Source organism: Pezoporus occidentalis, unplaced genomic scaffold, assembly GCF_034315485.1.
Source record: "Pezoporus occidentalis ecotype Australia unplaced genomic scaffold, CSIRO_AGI_Poc_V1 ctg91, whole genome shotgun sequence".
Taxonomy (NCBI): Eukaryota; Metazoa; Chordata; class Aves; order Psittaciformes; family Psittacidae; genus Pezoporus; species Pezoporus occidentalis.
Window position 1 is genome coordinate 2,428,687 of NW_026916273.1, and position 20,320 is coordinate 2,449,006.

Here is a 20,320-nt window from a genome sequence, read left to right on the forward strand (position 1 = left end):
GGAGGTGCAATAAATGTTTTGTGACACTACTTTTTATTGAGACTTTGCATGAGTATTACCGCACTGCAGAAAGTGGAACAGACTGTTATTTTCTGTGCATGGCATTTTAATTCTCAAAGCTTCAAGATAGCTTTTATGTTTCCAAATGCTAACATCTCCAGAACTTCAGCTGACCCCCTGTTGTGCCATGCTTATATTTAGTGTCTATTTGCACACCCTACAGTATGTCACATATTGTCACAATATGTCACAGCTTCTCGTCAGAACTGTATCCTTCCTATGTGAATTGCCTGGGCAAGCCCTACTAAGCTTAAGGTCCACTGCTCAGAAAATGAATCTTAATTTGATTCAAAAGCCTTAATCAAACAACTTAAACATTACCAGAAAGAAAACATTCACACCATGGCTTTTCTGTTACGGGTCATAGAATAAGCATAAGGAATCCTGTCAATAGCAAGGTAATTTTCAGATACTGAGAAAAATCTGATCCAAAGTCTACATTCCCCATTAGTTCCCTCCCACTTCCAAAAGTCCTCTCTTCCTTTCCACACCAATCCTCAGAAAACCTTTTTGCATCAACTCAGAAGACTGCAAACAGATGTTTATATTCTTCTGTTAGAGGGATGAGATGGATATTGAGGTTGCATCAGACAGTAGACTTTGTAGCACCATATTAGGCAAGAGAGTGTAACCAAAGTGGCAGATTTCCTCATACCAGTGTCAAGGAACCTGCATGTTCTGTCAAGCTGCAGTTTTATAGTTTGAAGCTATTCTCAAGAGACTTGTTTGCTCAAAACTATTCAGACAAGGAGTACCTTCTGGGTGGTTTGGGGTTTTGCTCTTGTTGCTTAATGTTGGTAATTGTCCATCAACCAGCAAACATGTCCTGAATATTCTCCAGGAGTTTATACATGCTCTGTGGGAAGCTCTTCAGGAAAGATTTGGGCTTTCCAGAACAAAAATTTCACAAAGCAGCAGAATCCAGACCAACCCCCATTTAAATTACAGCCTGTCTTCTGCCATCTCCACTTCAGAGGAATATGCACAGATGTCGACATTAAGAATAAAGAATAACTTACAATTAAATCTCTGAAGTAAGGGCATATAAAGAAAAAAAATCTACAGGCCTGCAGCTCAATCCAGATCTTTGTCTGTCCTGGAACTGGAATTTGATGGCATCTGGTTTGTTGCTTTTTTTTTTTTTTCCCATTAAGTGATGAGAAATTAACCATTTATTCATCATTTACATTCTTTAGAAACAAGATTATCTTTTTTTGAATGAATTAGTGGGGCCCAAGTTCTACTTGACCTATCACCACCTTCTCTGTAAGCGCTCTCAGTCCCTCTGTCTAAGTGAAATTAGCATGTATGACCCTAACTCCTGCATGGGGAAGAAGCCTCAGGCTATCTTGTGATGTAGGGAAGATGATGACTGAAATACTGTGAATTGTAATGATGCGCAGGGATCTTTCATATTGAAACAACTTGCAAATCTACATTGCAAATCGCTAAAGAGAAGGCAATTCTGGAAGGTTCAAACCAAACTATAGGCTCAAAACTCCTCATAATTTTGAAATTTATGAAAATTAAGACTCAGAGCTGAGTCTCCCATTGTAACTGAACCCCTTGCATGTGTTAAAAAAGGAAGAAAATTATGCCTATTGATTAAGTCACTAACATACTGGTATGTTGGATTTGTTTAAAGGATCCCACATGATATGACACCTATTGTGCTGGAAATAGCAGCAAAAGAGAAGATGGGCAGGCAGAAAAATCTTCTCCTTATCTCCATGACAGCAAAGTAGGCAGCAACTCAGCAGGATGCACAACGGCTGTGAACTCGTCACTTCACTAGGCAGTGCAATGCAGTGTTTTTGCTCCTTCTGTCACAAAGCTTTGCTTCTGATCTCTGAACTGGTGGAACGTTAAAGGCAGAAGAACACTGAAATACTGGGGGATCTTTTGAGTTGTGTGTGAAGGTGAGAGTATTCATGTGAAACACAGACTTTTCCAAGCGGCGACTACCGCCACAGAGCAGTCTGAAAGGTCTCCATGTATGGCCATAGTAACCAGCATCACCTCTATCCACAGCTAGTGACAAGGCTCTCCAAAGTTTCAAGAGATTAGGAATTATGCATTTCAGTTCTACTGGCATGAATCTTTTGAAACACACCCAGTGAGAATAATTTTTCCCCTGGGAACTATGTTCAACTCTAAGGGTCAATATGGCAATAACAGCAATAAGTAACCACCTTACTGAGTCACTCCCTGAACTCGCTAATGGACATGGAACAGTTAATTAGGCAAGGAGCTTAACCAAAGTACAGTACATCTCCTGTATCAACACAATCCATGCTGTGACACTCATCTTTGCCCTGTACTTATGACCTTCATGCTGTACAGAAGACATTCTTATTGACACTACCCATGGGCAACACCTTCTTCTAATTACCTTCTCTACAAGGGGGATTTCATCATCAGGGTTCCTGCTCTGTGCGTGTATGTATATATATATATCCGCTCTCACAGATACAGGAATACACATCTCAGATAATCTTACTGGAATACCAAGAGCACAGGCTAGCAGTGAAACAAGTCAAGAACCCATGAGTACCATGAAGATAACAGGTGTCTTTGTGCTTCTCACGCTGGCAGTTCTTTGCTTAGCAAGTGAGTAACCATTTTATTTTCTGATATATTCTCCTGTTCAAACGATGCAAGCTTCTCAGTCTACTGGGATAAAAAACAATGGTTGGGTAGCAAAAAGCAAGTGAAATTTTATGCTTGTGCATTATTTTTCAAAAAATAGTGCACCAGCTTTAGAAATTCCAACTTAAGCAGATGAAACCTATTCCTTTGATGATGGTGTGAATCAGAGCTGTATTCTACAGTGCAAGTAAAAAGTGAACTGTAAAGCCTCAGAACTAAAACAGGTTTTTACCTACTTATTTTTTTCTTCCATCTGAGCAGGGAGCTTGGAGCTGATGTGGTGCCTCTCCTACCACACTGACCAAGCAGAAGACAGTTGATTATACATTGGCCATATAATATGGCCGTGAATAACCTCTTAATGATATTAGTTTGCTAGGCTGGAGAGAGCTTTGAGGTGCAGGTTGCTCTGTGGTAAAATAGGGAGCTGGGAGCAAGTTCTTGAGCCTCCACTTGGCAATTTTTTTTTTTTTCTTGTTAACAAAAAAAATTGGAGGAAAAAAAAAGAAGAATAAGTACATTTACAAAAACGGAGAGTCCAAATCTTCACTGCCAGTAGTATAACAGTTCAATAGCATTAAAGAAGCAAAACAATGAAAATGTTAAAATCAATATTATGAGCCAAAATAATCTGTTTACATTTTGAATAGCTCTGAAAAGTTTGCTTTGAAAATTGTCTAAAATCAAAATTCTCATGACAAATGTCAATTTCAGTGAAATGGCATGCTTTTGATGGAAACTGTTCTGTCAGTGTTTCAGTGAGTGCAGAAAAACAAATGAATATTGTTTCCTGAAGAATTCCAGCAAATCCTTTCCTTGAACTTTTTAACTTATCTGGTCTACATTAAAACTGTATGGATAGATACTTTTTAAGCCACATCTTTTTTTGCATTCACTCCCAAATACATAGTGGCTTTTAAAAAGTTACCAGAGAAAAAATAGCACCTTAATATTTTTATGGGAGGGGGTTACATCTGATCCAATTCCAGAATAATGACAATTCAGTCACAGTTCTGGTGACAGACTGAAGCATGACATGGAGCACTTTTTTTTTTGCTGGTTTTCTTCACCTTGAACAACTTTATTTGTTGGGAAGTTGTAAGCAGCTCCATGAAAGGAAGTTTCAGTGGAAGGCTTAATGGCTTTAAAAATTAAAACGAGTTACGCTTAGTCAGAAAAACAAATGCTAGAGCTGCATTGCCATAGTATGTTTTCTTCCTGCTCCTTCTGTACAGAAGCCTCTGCCTGATCACTTTTATCCCTTGGAAGCCACAGAATGACAGTTACAGGACAAAATACATTCCTAAAGAAAGTAACAAGTGTGTCACTGCAATGGAGACATGCCAGCATTACTTGATGACTTTCTGGGAGGTGTACATGTCATTGTGTTGAAGAAGCTTTTTGAAGTCCCACCTGAGAACAGGGCTTCATTATATCAGATGCCATGTGTATGCAAAATAGGAGCCAGTCCTTCTGCCCAATAGTTTAGAATACATATGAACCAGCAAGGGAAAACACTTTTTAAAGTGATATTATGATCCAATTGCATTATTATTATTATATATACCTAGTATTGTATTGCAATGAAGATACTATCCTCATTAGTGACAGAAATCCAAAGCAGAAAAGGACCTTGTGATTTGCTTACAGCCACATCCAATATTTAACTTTTTTTTTAAATAAACTTGGGAATTAAAACCCAGGCATGCTCTACAATTTGTTTATCCTAAACAGACTGGCTATTGAACATAACATTGACTTTGGGTCTCTAATATTTTCTGCTGAAAAGGGGAACAATATCCTTTCTCCCCTCCCACAGCATAGGCTGTTCTAGCTGCTGACACAGGTTTCTAAGGTAAGAAATACAACAAGGACCACTTGTTTAATAGGTTCTGACACCTGCAGCTTATTAAACACTTAAAACCCAAGTATTCACTTTCAAGCTAGTAAGAGATGTAGTGTTGTTGGAAGGGCTGGTAGGGAAATCATGCTAGTTGCAAACTGAATGTACATCAACAGCAGTTTTTAATTTATCTTTTATGATTCTGCTTGCCTTGCAGATGCTGCCAAAGAGAATGAGGTGAGTAATTTTCTCCTTTATTGCTCTATAAAAATACGTAGTTAGTAAAAACATGAGGTCAGATAAAAACATATTAAGCATTAATTAAATGGTGTCAAAGTATTGAGGTTTCAGAGAGAAATCCCTAATTAAATGGTGTCAAATAATTGAGATTTCAGAGAGAAATCCATGAGTTTGAGATACGTGGTTTCCATACACTTGACCTGAGAACTTCCAGATGTTTTCACTTGTACTGCCCAGTGGACAACAAATTGGGCAAGGCCAAATTTTAAGTGAGAGAAATCAGGAATTTTTTATTATTTACCTGGTGATGACACTTTGTTTCTGGTGCCTTTCGGATCCTAAATCATGTAGCTGGAGATTTTATTTCTGACTATGCTGCAGTGCCCATCTTGGGGTCAATCTCTGAGAGAAATGGGGCATCAAATGATACTCAGATAAGCAGAGACAAGCCCCCTCAGAGTCCGGTGGACAGTAGCAGGGAGTGGAAATTTGCACACACACAGAGCTGGTCCCATATTAGCACAATATATGCAGCTTTTGACGCCTAGAACTACACCAAGACATCCATTCTTTCCCAAGAAGAGCCTGTTCCACTCTCCACACCAAACTATGTATCTTCCCCATTTCACCAGCTGTTACACAGATGTACATGGGGGAAATTTGCACACACACAGATCTGCTCCCATATTAGCACAATATATGCAGCCCCAGATTTAAGACTATTATTCCCAAAGGAGTGATTGGGTAATGACTCTTTTTGCCACTGGAGACCTCTCAGTCTGTGCTGAGCCATGGCCCAGGCTGCTGAGGGGGCTGACCACACACAGCTCCTCACTTCACTCATTTGCAGACCCTGGGCAATGACTACCACAAAACCAATCATATAATCTGTAATAAATTCCACGGTTTGGCTGCAGTAATAGTCCTGTCCTTCACTAAGAATTAGAATGAAGGGGGCAGAAAAAAAACATTCCATAAGAAGAGAACAGCAAAGCTGGGTTCTGTTTTAAATATATAAATCTATAATACATATTTTGGCTAGATTTTCAGAAAGCAAAAGCTGCAGACATAATGTCCTTCCAAAGACTGGGATGTTTCAAACTGTCACTAGACTAGCACCAAAAAAAGCTCATTTTAGTTACAACAGCAGCTATAAGGACAGGCAATTTCCTAGGCAAGCAAATCCTAGGCTTTTGAGGGTGACAAATAGCAGATTAAGTAGAATATGTGCCGTGCACAAGGACTTCTTGCTTGTCAAATACTAGGAATGAATTCACTTGACAGAAGATAAAGCTCCAAAACTAGGACAGGAGCATTTTCAGTCATTTCTTTTATTAGTTTGTACTCCCATTTTCATATGTAAGTCTGTAATGAATACAGCCCCACTATCAGATGAAGGCCTTTCAACAATTTCTTTTCATGCTAATACTTAAATAGGACTTAATTCCACCTGGGCAGATCCTTTCACCAGTGTAAAAAGCATAAAGAGCTGATACTTGTGCAATAAGAGACAGAAACCCTTCCCACTCTCAAGAACTAATCTCATCTGAATTTACTGACAATTGCAAGCAGGCAGAGAAAAATATTGACTTCTCTTTTCTGTAGGTGGAAAAAGGGCTGTATTTTTCCAGTGACTTATTCTTATACTGATAGACAGCAAAGTCTCTAAATGTGCTCAGTACCTGACATGGGTTGCATCACACACATCTCTCTCAGAAGGAGCATTTATTTCTTCAGGCTTAGGCTCAGCAAATACTGATGGTGGAACCCCTTGTCTGTGATGTTCTAAAGCAGCTGTCAAATTTGTCCAAAAATTTCATATATTCAATATTTCTGTACATAAATGGAGAATGTGAGAAAGATTGATTCAAAGAAAATTGATACTCTATTTGCAGGTAGACTGCAGTGAATACAGCCGGTTAGAGAGAGGAAGACCTATTTACTGTGAAAGACTCTATCAACCTTTCTGTGGCTCTGATGGGAAAACATATAACAACAAGTGTTCTTTCTGCAAAGCAGTGCTGTAAGTACAATACTATGTAATTACTCCTGAATATGCCAAAAACTGAAATTAGCTCAGTTGTCTGGTGTTTCCAGTGTACCTAATTGCTGTCATATTTGTCAGGGTAACTACTCCTCTGCTCCTTTGTTTAATCTTTATAGCCTAATGGCTTCTCCCACCAATAAGGTCCAATTGCTATAAATGAATGACCTTGATATTTGCGTGAGCAACTTCCTATTCTAGCACAATGGTAGAAGTCAGACAGTAAAAAGAAGAGTCCAATGAACAACACAGGGCTATCAAGGCACCTGAACCCAAATCAGGTCAGCTAAGAATTCAAAAGTAGTACCAAGGATACTTAGCTTTTTATAGATAAAATACAACTTTTTAAAGGGCAAAATGCTTACAGATCAGTGTCTTCTTGCCTCCTACAAATGTTTATAGTATTTTTTATGTTTAGCAAGTTGTTAGCTGAGGGCTTCAGAGATATTTTAGTGCATAATGTTAAGCTTATTTTCTGCAATGTGTATGTCTTTGCTTCTCTTTGCAGGAAAAGCAGAGGTACCTTACAAATGAAGCAAGCAGGGGCATGCTGAATGGATTCTGCATGGTAGAGAAGAGGGCTGAGAACAGCTTTACACTGCCTTATCACAATCTCTTAATTTAATTTCATTCATTCTGCCTGATCTGGTGATGGCGAACAAAGCACACAGCAGCTTTTTCAGCTGTGCTCTGTCATTTGCTGCTTCTCTCTGCTCCCAAGTGTTGGGATTGACACTTCTGTCCTCCCTGCAAAGCAACTCCTCAGGATTTCTGTTTCTCTAGCAAATTGGTTTTCACATGAGCCCTATTCTTCTGACGGTGCTACCTGATCTTAGTGGACACGTCTGTGCAGGCACTGCCTCTGTTTTCCTTGTTGAAGTGTTTTCTTTCATTTACTCAAACTTTTACAGATGCTTTTTTTCCAAAGGCTTCAGCTTTTCCAGGTAGTGCTTTGATTCTACCAGGTTTGCAGCTAAATTTTACATGCTCATTTTTCTTCCACATCTATACAATTCTGATTCATACATGTTGTTTAGCTACTTAGTCTGCATGTTTATTAAAATAAACGTTGACTTGTTTTTTTTTTGTCCATGGTGACCTTTCTAGAGAATAAGTTTATTGCATCCATTATTCACAAATGAGATACTTCCCAAGTTACAGAAAATAATTGTAGAGCAGGAGCTAGAGAGGTAAAAAAAAAAAGCCTGAAAGACAAAAGTTGTCTTCCACTAGATGGCCTCATGTTCCTGGAATTGATCCTACAGTCTGGCTCTCTTTTTTCCCTTCAAATGAAGCAAAGCTGTTAAACTGTAAGACTGTATAAACTTCATAGCAGTGCCTCTGTTAAATCCTGCATTTAAATGTCATCATTAATGATACTGTTCACTTCTGACAAATTGGCAGCTTTTAGATCTGAAAAGAATTCTGTTCTGCTCTTACATCCTTAATATCTTCATTATTGAACTAGTTTGCCTTTTACACTTGAATAGTCAGACACGGAAATACATTTCCCAGAATTAAAACCTATGAATGATTGACTTTACTGGGGTTACACATGAAAGAAATTTAGGAACCAGAATGTAGGTGCCATATGCTGTCTGATACTCGATTCTCCGGACAAGAGAGGCTCTATTTCATTTGCTAGTACACACTGATGTAGCTCTAGTCTTTAGTTTGATTTATAATGTGACCTGGCTGAACTATTCTTATGGTAATTGCCTATTACACTTAGTGCATATAGAACATCTGAAAGAATGATAAAGCTGAAAACAACAAAAAATGCAAGGAAAAAATGAGGATTAATGAAGTGCTGGATTAAGTATGTAAATAGAGTGTTCTTGTCCAACCAAGCAAACACCATAAAAAGTAAATACTCTGCATTTCTTTGTTATATAATTCTAAGTAATGATTGTATTTAACAAGGGACATATTTTTCCTGACTCTACAACTTCCTAATGCATTGTATTTCTGGGGGAAAAAAAAAAAAAAAAAAGGCAGTTGCTACTGAATGTGCTGTAAATCTTGGCCAAATAAATTTCTTACCATTATTATGTGCTGTTCCCTGTCACAGATGTGTCCCATGAAACCACAGATAGCAGGATAGAATGCTAGATACTGTTTTGGGGATGGAGTGGTGTTTATTCCCCACTGTGGGAGCTTCAAATTCGAAGGGACAGTGGTGCTCTTAGTACATCAGAAACCTACTCAACACTGGATCATTCAAAGGCCACTGAAACTTACAAGGTGCTACCTGTGACCTTGGATTTAACCCTCATCTTTCAGCAAGCATAAGCAGAAGATGCTTTGATGTTCTATTGAGGTTTTCAATTTAGAACAAGTGTTAGCCAAATGCCAGGCTAAAATAGGAAAATTAAATATTGAGACTAATGATGATGGGTGAAGAGTTTAGAGAAGAGATTCAGAGCAGCCCTGCGGAGAAGGACTTGGGGGTGCTGGTCGATGAGAAAATGAACATGAGCCGGCTTCAGTGTGCACTTGCAGCCCAGAAAGCCAACCGTATCCTGGGCTGCATCAAAAGGAGCGTGACCAGCAGGTCGAAGGAGGTGATCCTGCCCCTCTACTCTGCTCTTGTGAGACCTCACCTGGAGCATTGTGTGCAGTTCTGGTGTCCTCAACATAAAAAGGACATGGAACTGTTGGAACAAGTCCAGAGAAGGGCCACGAGGATGATCAGGGGCTGGAGCACCTCCTGTATGAAGACAGGCTGAGAAAGCTGGGGCTGTTCAGCCTGGAGAAGAGAAGGCTGCGTGGAGACCTCATAGCAGCCTTCCAGTATCTGAAGGGGGCCTATAGGGATGCTGGAGAGGGACTCTTCATTAGGGACTGTAGTGACAGGACAAGGGGTAACGGGTTCAAACTTAAAGTTTAGGTTGGATGTAAGATGGAAATTCTTTCCTGTTAGGGTGGTGAGGCACTGGAATGGGTTGCCCAGGGAGGTTGTGAATTCTCCATCCCTGGCAGTGTTCAAGGCCAGGTTGGACAAGGCCTTGGGTGATATGATTTAGCGTAGGGTGTCCCTGCTCACGGTAGGGGGTTGGAACTTGATGATCTTAAGGTCCTTTCCAACCCTAACGATTCTATGATTCTACACAGACCACAGCCCCCTTCTCTTTGTAACTGAAGTCAGAATTAATTAGCCTCTTCACAAGTCACAGGACTGACTATTGCTCTGAATGCTGAACCACACAAGTATGTAAGGAACATAAAGCTTGTACAGTGAGGAGTGTGGTCACCTTCTACATGGTACCTGAGAGACTGTGTTTCTGCCTGGTGTATTTCTCTCAGTAAACTTTATGTACAGTGTGTGCAGGGAGTAATGGTGGAGGGGCTTGTCTTCAGGGGCCATGTTCTTCATTGTCCTGGGTTCAGCAGTAGCAGTCATTTTTCCCCTTCTTGGTAGCTGGTGTAGTGCAGTGTTTTGACTTTCAGCTCGGGAACAGAGCTGATAGCGATGTTTTGGTTTGGCCAAGGACTTTGTGAGGCTCATGCTCTGCCAGGGAGAAGGGGAGCCAGGAGGAAGCAGAGACAGGACAGCTGACCCAAACTGACCAAAGAGGTATTCCATACCACAGCACGTCATGCCCAGGATGTAACTGGGAGTTAGCTGGAAGGGCTGGGAGACTGCAGGGTTGGAGGAGGTATCGGTCAGAGCTTGGTCGGGCTGGGGGGGTGAGTTATCGGTCGGCTGGTGGTGAGATGATGTATTCTCTTCCCTTGTTAGTTCCTTTATCATTATTATCATTGGTGGTAGCAGTAGTGATTTGTGTTATACCTTAGTTACTAAACTGTTCTTATCTCAACCTGTGGGAGTTGCATTCTTTTCGATTTTCCTCTCCGTCCCTCCGAGAGCAGGGGGAGGGCAAGAAAAGGGGGGGAAAGTGAGCGAACGAATTACCTGGCTGGGTTTAAACCACGACAGTTCGTTTTTGGCGCCCAACGTGGGGCATGAAGGGTTGAGATAACGACAGATTTGACTGGATTAATAGTCACTCGTCACAATGCTGATTTATTGGCTCTCAGAGTTGTTCTTGTTGATCTCACAGCTTCAGAATGTTGTAACTTACTAGAGCCGGTATTTGCTGTGATAGTGTTTATCAAGTGTGGGGCTTGGGCTAAGGTTCTTGTCTCACTGTGCTTTATGGCAATGGCTTGTAATACGGGCGGGCTCCAGCAGCAGGGCGGGACGGACGTGGCTGTGGACTTGTACCTGGCCGTCCGGCTGCTCTTCACCGTCCTGGCCCTCACCCTACTCTCCATCTTCGTGAGGCTGCGGGGAGCCGAGGGGGAGCGGCCCCGGGAGCCGGCGGCAGCCGAACCGGCCCGGGAGAGCGGCCCCGGGGACCAAGCGGCGGCGGGAGCGGGGCCGGAGGCCGCGAGGGGACGGCTGCCGGTGGAGGAGGTCGGGGCGGTCGAGGAGCAGAAAGAAGGGGCTGCCGAGCAGCGGGAGAAGGCGGCGGAGGAGCCGAGCCCCGCGGCCGAGCCGAGCCCCGCGGCCGAGCCCAGCCCCGCGGAGGAGCCCAGCCCCGCGACGGCCGAGAGCGTTTCCCGGAAGCCGCCTGCCGAGCCCCAGGAGGATGCAGGAGACCACGCAGCATTTCCCAGCAAGGCAGAGGAGGAAGAGCTGGACTCAGGAAAAGAGAAGCTGGCGGTGGGAGCGCCGGCAAGCACAGCAGCTACACCAGCCCCAGTGACAAGTACAGCAGCTACACCAGCCCCAGTGACAAGTACAGCAGCATCAACTGAGAGTTCTGAAGGTTTTGAATGGCCTTTGGGTATCCTTGGCACCTGCCTGCTGATCGTGATGGGGATCAGCATGTTGGCACACACACAGACTGTGTTCTACCCACGACCATTTTGTCTGATCTCAAAAGTTAAGCAGAGTCAGGTTTGGGTCTTGTCTGGGGTTAGACGAGGATATGGGGGGACCAAGAGGTTTTCCCCAAGGCTGGACAGCCAGGAGTGGCAGGGTGTGTGGGACAGTATGGGCAAGTATCTAGTCCACTGGGCCCCTCCAGTGCTTTGGAAGCATCGGAGATGGAAGGCAGCTGTGTGGAGTCCCCAGCAACAAGCTGCAGAAACTGCTTAAGGGGACAGTGAATTATTTTAAGCCTGGTTGGCCCATGGCACTTCAAGCCATCAGAGCAGAGATGCCACATAGAGATGGACTCATGATCGAGGGGTGGATTTAGCAATGGACACTATTGCCCAGGTTATTCACGAGTGTGAACACTGCACACAGTCTCTCCTGCTCTGGAAGACTGTTACAAGAGATGGAGCCTGACATCATGGACCAGATGGACTCAGCAGCTTTATAGGGATATAGCTTTATAGTCCATGCACTTAGATAAGAGTGGAGTGATGGGTGTATTGAAAATGTGGGATCTGAGCATGACGTGAATGGTATGGAATAAGGGGTGGATAATGTCCTGGGTTCAGCAGTAGCAGTCATTTTTCCCCTTCTTGGTAGCTGGTGTAGTGCAGTGTTTTGACTTTCAGCTCGGGAACAGAGCTGATAGCGATGTTTTGGTTTGGCCAAGGACTTTGTGAGGCTCATGCTCTGCCAGGGAGAAGGGGAGCCAGGAGGAAGCAGAGACAGGACAGCTGACCCAAACTGACCAAAGAGGTATTCCATACCACAGCACGTCATGCCCAGGATGTAACTGGGAGTTAGCTGGAAGGGCTGGGAGACTGCAGGGTTGGAGGAGGTATCGGTCAGAGCTTGGTCGGGCTGGGGGGGTGAGTTATCGGTCGGCTGGTGGTGAGATGATGTATTCTCTTCCCTTGTTAGTTCCTTTATCATTATTATCATTGGTGGTAGCAGTAGTGATTTGTGTTATACCTTAGTTACTAAACTGTTCTTATCTCAACCTGTGGGAGTTGCATTCTTTTCGATTTTCCTCTCCGTCCCTCCGAGAGCAGGGGGAGGGCAAGAAAAGGGGGGGAAGTGAGCGAACGAATTACCTGGCTGGGTTTAAACCACGACATTCATGAAACAGAAAAAGCACAGTTTATTACAAGCAAGCTACAGTTCCCTACAGTGCCAACTTATCAATGTTATTCCAGAAATGCTGGCAGAACAAATCACATTTACATTCTTCATCTTTGCACTTTGTTAAAAAAGGCTGTTTCCATGAAGCCAAATGTTTGTTTCACAGTGACAAGAGAGCTGCAACAGACAGTAAGAGGTTTCTATCACATATATTTCTTTAATTAGTCTCTTCATCATTAATGTTTCTTGGTTGTGGGAAGTTTATGTTGTTATGCACTACTTTCTGATGGATATGTTTAAAACATATTTTTTTACGAGAGTGTCCCAACTGCTGAAGTTAAGACATCAGAATGACATATTTTCAGAAGTAATTTGTGCTCATGGTTGCTTTGGAAAGCAGATCTTCCTTCTAAATTAGTGAAGAAGAGATGCAGTAAATCATGGATCCTGAAACTTGCCATGTTCAAGCATTTTCAGATGGTGGCAGTGACAGCACCACAGGCAAATGAGGGACTATCAAGCAGAACCAATGGACGGTGTTTTAACATGACCCAGGAATCCACCAAATAGAGATCAACACATATAGACTAGAGTTTAACAACCCATAAGATCTCTTGAATTTTGTTCATCTCTTCATTACCCCTAAAAGAGAAAGGGAAGACAGTAGATAGACGATACTGCAGATGAATATGTCAAATGCTGAGAAGGAATTCAAGTCAAAGAGGCTTATTTTTTGTGGAAGGTAAAATATATTAACACAGCTAAAGGTGAAATGTAACAAATACTACAAATCTTAGGAAAAATGAGAGGAAACCTTCAGGAGAAAAAAGCTCAGAGAAGAGTTTAAACCAGGAAGCTGGACAGCACTTGTCTGTACCTTCTTGTTGTCTGTCAAGGCTTACTTTACTGCACAAACCAGAGTGATATAAGGAAGAAGCTCTTTACTGTGAGGATGGTGGGGCACTGGAACAGGCTGCCCAAAGAAGTGACAAATGCTCCATGCCTGGCAGTGTTCAAGGCCAGGCTGGATGGAGTCTTGGGTGACCTGGTTTGGTGCGAGGTGTCCCTGCCCATGGCAGGAGTGGTGGAACTAGATAATCTCAAGGTCTTTTCCAACCATAACTATTCTATGATTCTCTGATATAATCTTTGCTGATTCCTAAGGACACATCTGTCAGCTGAAAAAAATCTGTAGTGAAACATATTGATCATACTGCCTTCTTTCTTTTTCTTGGTGGAAAAGACTCCATTTATTCAGCTAAGCCACATACTCAAGAATCCTACAGGCTGTCCGAAACACTAATAAAGGGTCAGGTGCAGATGGCATAGTTTTCTCTTCTCTATGAAATAAAGTAGTTGGAAATCTTTGTAAGTCTAACATAAACAAAGTCACATGGACTTTTTTGGTGGTTTATATGGTTATCTTCCCACTCTCTTTCAACTCAGTGTAAACTTCTGTGAATTAATGACAGAGAATGCTAGAATGGTGGCATATATTAGGAAAATACTTATGTAAACTGACATTAGAGGGTTTTCTTTTTCCATTTTTCTCTGGCCAAATATATGAACATTACGTACCATTGAAGTATTTTCTAAAAATATTCTTAATGAGTCTAGTGACATCGCTATGTCTTGATGTTTCAAGTAAGACATCAGACTAGAAAAGCACTGCAGTAAAACTCCTCCATTGGGTCAGCAGACTATTCAGGTACTTCCAATGCACTTTTAGTTTCTTCTTTAGATAGACTGCTCATATTAACATTAATTAGATATACTGCTCATAAAGAGATGAATTGTAAATCTGTACTAAGGTAATTAGAAATTGTTGGCTAGAGCCACAAGTGCTCATGACCTCTGGCACAAGAACAGCAAGACTTAAGGGCTGTGTGCATGGGCTGGTGAAAGAGGCTCATCAGATGGGTCTATTATCTTTTGGATTAGGATACGTATAAAGCATGAGGATGTAGGCTGGTACTGCAACTAAAGATAAATCAGTGGCAGCAGAAAAATCTGCCAGGATGAAATGCTAATGCTCATCAGCTAGAGTTGTTTCTTGTTAAAGAGACAAGCTGAGAAACTGAAGGAACCTAATTCTTCTAGCATTGAATGAGAGAATTAATGGAGGACATAGGCAGAAAACTCTTCTCTCAATCCTAGGACACAGGCTAAAGCCACCACTGTAGTAATTCTGTTATCTGGAAGTGAGGTCTCAGCAATTAGGTAGTAGGAATGAAAATGAACAAGGTAATATTGTAAGTTTCTCATAGCTCAAAGGCTTGTGGCTCTGAACAGCCAACCCAAAAAGATTCTCAGAACAAGTCATCTTGCTGTAAATGCGTCTTGACTGAAAAAATGAGAAAACAAAGCCAAACTCTGATGTTTATCGTGATGTCAGAAAAATCCGGCAGACAATTTGGGGATGATTTCTGCCTTCCAGCTTGGCTTGTTACAGCCTAAATGGGTATTGACACCATCTGCTTTAGTATGTTGAGATACTTAACTGACTCTGTCTGTGGGCCAAACCTATGATACCGTGTTTCCCACACAGCCAATGCACATCCACAAAGCCCTGTAAGTTAGAGATCTAAAACAGTCCACCAGGGACCCCTGCATCTACCACAGATCCCTGGAACTTTAATTTGTTTCTGATTATTTCTGACATGAACAGCTGAGAGCAATAATTCCCAACACAGAGTGTCTGTGCTTTTTATCATCTCCTGTAAGCATCACATGCTGGCCCATAGCTGCAGATAATGCTGAGAAGCAGACCAGCTTTTGCCACGTACCAGAGCAAAGCACATGATTTGCAAATTGCTGTAAATAGCATCTGAAGAAAATGCTGAAGTGTCCAGACAATCTGGACTGCCAAGTTTGTGTGATGGAGCAATGACATAGAAATATGGGGAAGGAAAAAAGTACATAGCTTGAATGAGGGGATGAAACATGCTCAGATCCTGTTTGCTACAAAATAAAACAGAGCTAGACAGATATTGGCACTGAATGGAATAAGAGAAGACATCTCCTTGCATTTATTGAGGATTAAAGTTTTCAAAACTTTGCATTGAAAAGGTGCTCACATATCTTTGATGTAGCTATTTATATGTGGAGGAGAAGGAAGGATTTTCATAGTAAGGTGTTATGACATTTTTTTTTCACTTCTGTGACAAAAGGCAATGAAACACAGGCCTGAAAACCAGATGGGGCAGATTGTCAAAAAAGAAAATGCCAGTGCTATAATAAAGCTACTTCACCCATCCATAAAGTCCACAGTGTATTTTCTCATATTGTTACTGTTATCTTTTGATACGGTTGTTACTGTCATTGTTCTACCATATAAGTACAGCAGATGAAGAGCATTGGTGCTCCACATGCTCAATGTAAGAGATAGACCCCATGCCTAAGACCTCAGAGACTGATCTGGAGAGCAGCCTGTTGGGGGAAACATAAACACTTTAATCAAAGCCTCTTATATGTCAGAGATGTATGACTGAGCCAGAACCAACATCCAGGTCCCATGACTCCTACACCAGTAATTACATTTTTAAAGGCATCAGGGCAAGATGAAAAATTGCCCACTGTGTTCTACAGTTGCTATTGCATAAATCATTCCTTAGGTCAGATCAGAATCCCATGTCTCTGGATTGAAGATAATATCAGGTAACTGACTGGTGAAGTATAATGGAATATAGTAGTTCACATTCAGCTGGCTTCCTTATAGTGTATCAGTGCCTGTTCAGCCTGGAGAGCTGCATTCTAACTCTGCCCTAAAACCAGCGTGACACTGCACAGGCTTTTTACACTAAATAGCTCAAAGGTTATCTATCTCATGCTTGTTGAGTGTTTCTAGTTACTACAGTTATCCAGTGCTTCTGAATCTTTTAATAATACAAAGTCTTTCAGGGGAATAAAAAAACAAAACAAAACCAACAACAAAAAACCCCAACAGAAAACAACAAAACAGTTACTTAATGTCACAACTTAAGAAAATGTAAGCAGAAGACATTTGCAACTATTTGATCTGAAGATCATAAAGTCTTACTCTATTACACTCTCTAACTCATGGCTGCACGAACTGATAAAGAAAATATCACTACCAAAATATCAGTGAAGTTCTCAGCACTCTATTTCAGCCATGTGCCAAGAAGGAGACATCTTAAAAGTTTAAGTTTGGTAACATTTGTGTTCTTGGATTCAGTTACTTGAGGAATTGGGAAACTGAGGAAGTAACAATCTTCCTTGGGAATCACTCAGAAGGAGGCATAATCAGATTTAAATAGTAATCCAAACTGGGCATCTGAGTGTCTTTGGACAACTCTTAAGCATATAGTGAGATTTTCAACCTCTATTTTGCAAATGCTTTGACAGTTTGGACAATTTCTAGTAATGCAAAGGTTTGTATGCAAGTTATAGACACTATGAGTTACATGAATTAACTGTCCATAAAGGGATATTTTGCAAGCTGTGGGACATGAGGTGTGTTAAGCTATTGAGACACAGGCAAACACAGAGATACACATTAAAATTCTGAAAAACTGAAAAGATTTAACATTTTTTCTTTCTTTTCTTAATAGGACTTAATTCCAGCACAAGCCAAAATTACAGCACAAGATGGTCCCAGGGATCACTAATTACAATGCTTTCCCCCTGTTATGCCTAGATATTCTCAGGGATAACAGGAAGTCAGAATGCATCAGCCACAAGCATGACAGCTCTAGTATCTCATTCCCGAAGGTTAATGATCCCTTAATCCCCCAGAGAACAACAGCCCCTTTGCAGAGTAGAGAAGTGTGTTACATAAACCTTATGTCAATTTGGCCAAGCAGCTTCAGACCTCGCAGAAGCAGCACCTGAAGGCTGAGGAATGTGGCCACGGGGAAGGCTGTTCTTCCCATCTACGCCCCTGAGATGCCACCTCCTGGGAGAAGCGCAGCACATCTGTAGCTACTAGCCTCCCACCAGCACATCTCTGCTCTCTGAACACAGCTGAAAGGTGATTTCACCTGACACAGACCATAACAAAAGAAGAATAGGTTTGCATCTGCCGCTGTACCCAATGTACCCACTATCATGGGTAGTTTTCACTCCTTCAGTGAGCAAGCCTGTAACTGCAAGGACCAAAGCTGCATTTACTCCTACAGACTACACTTCAGTGAGGCTTTACAGGAGGGCTTGAGGATTTTGATAGGGAAGGACTCACACCCTTCCAAACAGGGGAATGACAAAACCAAGGGAGTCCCCTCCAAGTGAACTTATTCTCTCAAATTTTAACCTTGTTAAAATAGAATATTTCTAAGTGAAGAAGACACAAAAATGTGACGTCAGATAGTTAAACCTTGATGAAAATACTACTGACATGTAAAAGGAGCCCTGCATGTCAGAATACCTTTGATTTGCTTTTATCAGGTATCAACTGTGGAGAGAGGAGAAAAATACTAACTACTGGTTCAGTGATGCAGGTAAGACACATTTGGCACCAATTTCTTATAAATACAGAGAGAAAGATTATCTTTGGAAGGGAATGATGATCTGTTGGAGTTTAGGGAATGTTAAGGTATTTTCTGACAAATATGTTGATGGGATAGGTGCAGATACAAGAAAAGTGTTACATAAACTGTTAACCACTTCATATGAGGATGGTACCTAATTTTGTCATCAGTTGGGATGGAGAGCATTCATTGTCTCAGAAGATTAAAGCTTAGGAACATCACTTTGAGAGACTGGTAAGTATTGAGAGGCTGTGGGTTGTAGGCTTTTGATTTTTTGTTTTGTTTCATTTTTTTTCTTTAAAGCCTAAAGGAATGCATTAATTCCCTTAAGTCTTTTATTTTTGATTCAATGATACCTGTGTTACAGAAATAACATTATGAAACCTCCCTACAGTATAAACTTGTAGTGTGTATGTTCAAATAGCTTCCACCAGCCATAAATAAGACATCCCAACACCCTACATAAAAGGAAGCAAAGGCAATGCTCTGATATTAGTTTGAGAAACAATAGTCTTTTAACTTTGTAAACTTCTCAGTAGTATGCTATATGTGATGCAGTGTACTATTTCATTTCAAATTTGACCAAGACCAGAACAGTATTTTTACTGATGGATGTTCAGCATCTCAAGTTTCTAATTCTTTTGCTTTGGGTTTTAGTTTAGATATACTCAAGTGACTCAAACTCTAAACTTTCTTATAAGTAGCAGTGGAGAGAAAAAGAAATAGAACCAGCAAGCTGCTTTTGAAGACCCATGTATAACTGATCTATGTGCTGACAGGGTTCCTCTTAAGAAAAAAAGAGGGTGGTTTTGGTTTCTGCTGTTTATCTTGTAACCACTAAACTATTCATATACTGTGGCTGTTTATACATAAGTCTAAATGACAGTTAAACCAAACTGCCCTGCCCAAATTTTTTAATTCAGTTTTGTCTCTCTTGTGTCTTTTTAGTAGTCTCCTCTTATTGCCACTCAATACATGCCACTAGCCTTTGTGAGGAAGGCAGGAACAATAACTACTAGACTTGAATCCTGCTATTGATGAACTACTGTTTCCCTTTTCTTGTTTCCTTTTCAGAGGAGGCCACACTTGCCTACTTTTCCCCATATTTTGGGGTCTAAACTTTTTTGATGCTGCTATTGACTCATTTAAAATCCACGTTGACTGCCAAGAAGAGGGTCTGTCCCTCTTTGCACAGCTGTTACTGTTCTATGTTCAGCAGTAGCACAAGTGGCAGCATTTCCCACCTTTTAGCAACCAGCTTAAATTCTGTCCTGCATGTGTTCCTGTCACTGGTTCATTCTTTCCTGCTGCCTTCTGCTTTTTCTCCAGTGTACTCAAATGATCTTATACAAACGGAACGTGCCAGGCTGTGAGACGCTTGTATGAGGTATCAGCCAGTATATGCTCCTGTTGTCTTTGCCATAGGTAGCAGTGATGATGTGAGAAGTTAGCTGAGGGATGAAGAGAAACAAGACTTGGACAGGATAGTTATTTGGTTTTTATAGTCATGAGAATTACCTCTAACATATAGGAGGAAAAGCTAAACAGGAGCATTTCCTGAAGCCATTTCCCAGCTGAGGTAACATCAGACTAAATGTAATGCTACTGCATGCATTTGCCGTATGATCCCTCAAAAGAGATGGTCTCAATGCATCCTGCACGTGGGTTTTCTTAATAACTTCTCAGTGACTCATTCTGCAAAGTCAATCTGAAAACTGATTTTGTTGCTTCATATTTCACTGCAGTGTTGTGGGTTATTCTGGGGTGATCATTAGACCAGTAACTGTTACTCTCTGTCTGTTGGCCTTCACAGTAAACCACTAATAGTCTGCTCAGTAATAAATGGGCTTTGTTACAGAATTCCTTGGTGTTCACATGAAGTTATGAAATGTGCCTCCAAGATGTTTAGTAAAGCGTGATTTCTGCTGGGATCCATCCAAATGCACTGAATAAAAGATGGCCTAAATATAGACCCACAAAACGCTGGA

The 20,320-nt window shown here is 41.4% G+C and overlaps 1 protein-coding gene across 1 annotated transcript; it reads left to right on the forward strand.

Moving 5' to 3' along the window:
• The first annotated feature begins 1,739 nt into the window (after positions 1-1,739).
• LOC134156849 (serine protease inhibitor Kazal-type 6-like) lies at positions 1,740-8,410 on the forward strand. The gene is made up of 4 exons (XM_062605225.1): positions 1,740-2,670; positions 4,770-4,789; positions 6,688-6,815; positions 7,345-8,410. Exons 1-4 carry the CDS (start codon positions 2,502-2,504, stop codon positions 7,388-7,390), a joined length of 363 nt encoding a protein of 120 aa, XP_062461209.1. The 5' UTR covers positions 1,740-2,501; the 3' UTR covers positions 7,391-8,410.
• The last annotated feature ends 11,910 nt before the right edge of the window (positions 8,411-20,320 follow it).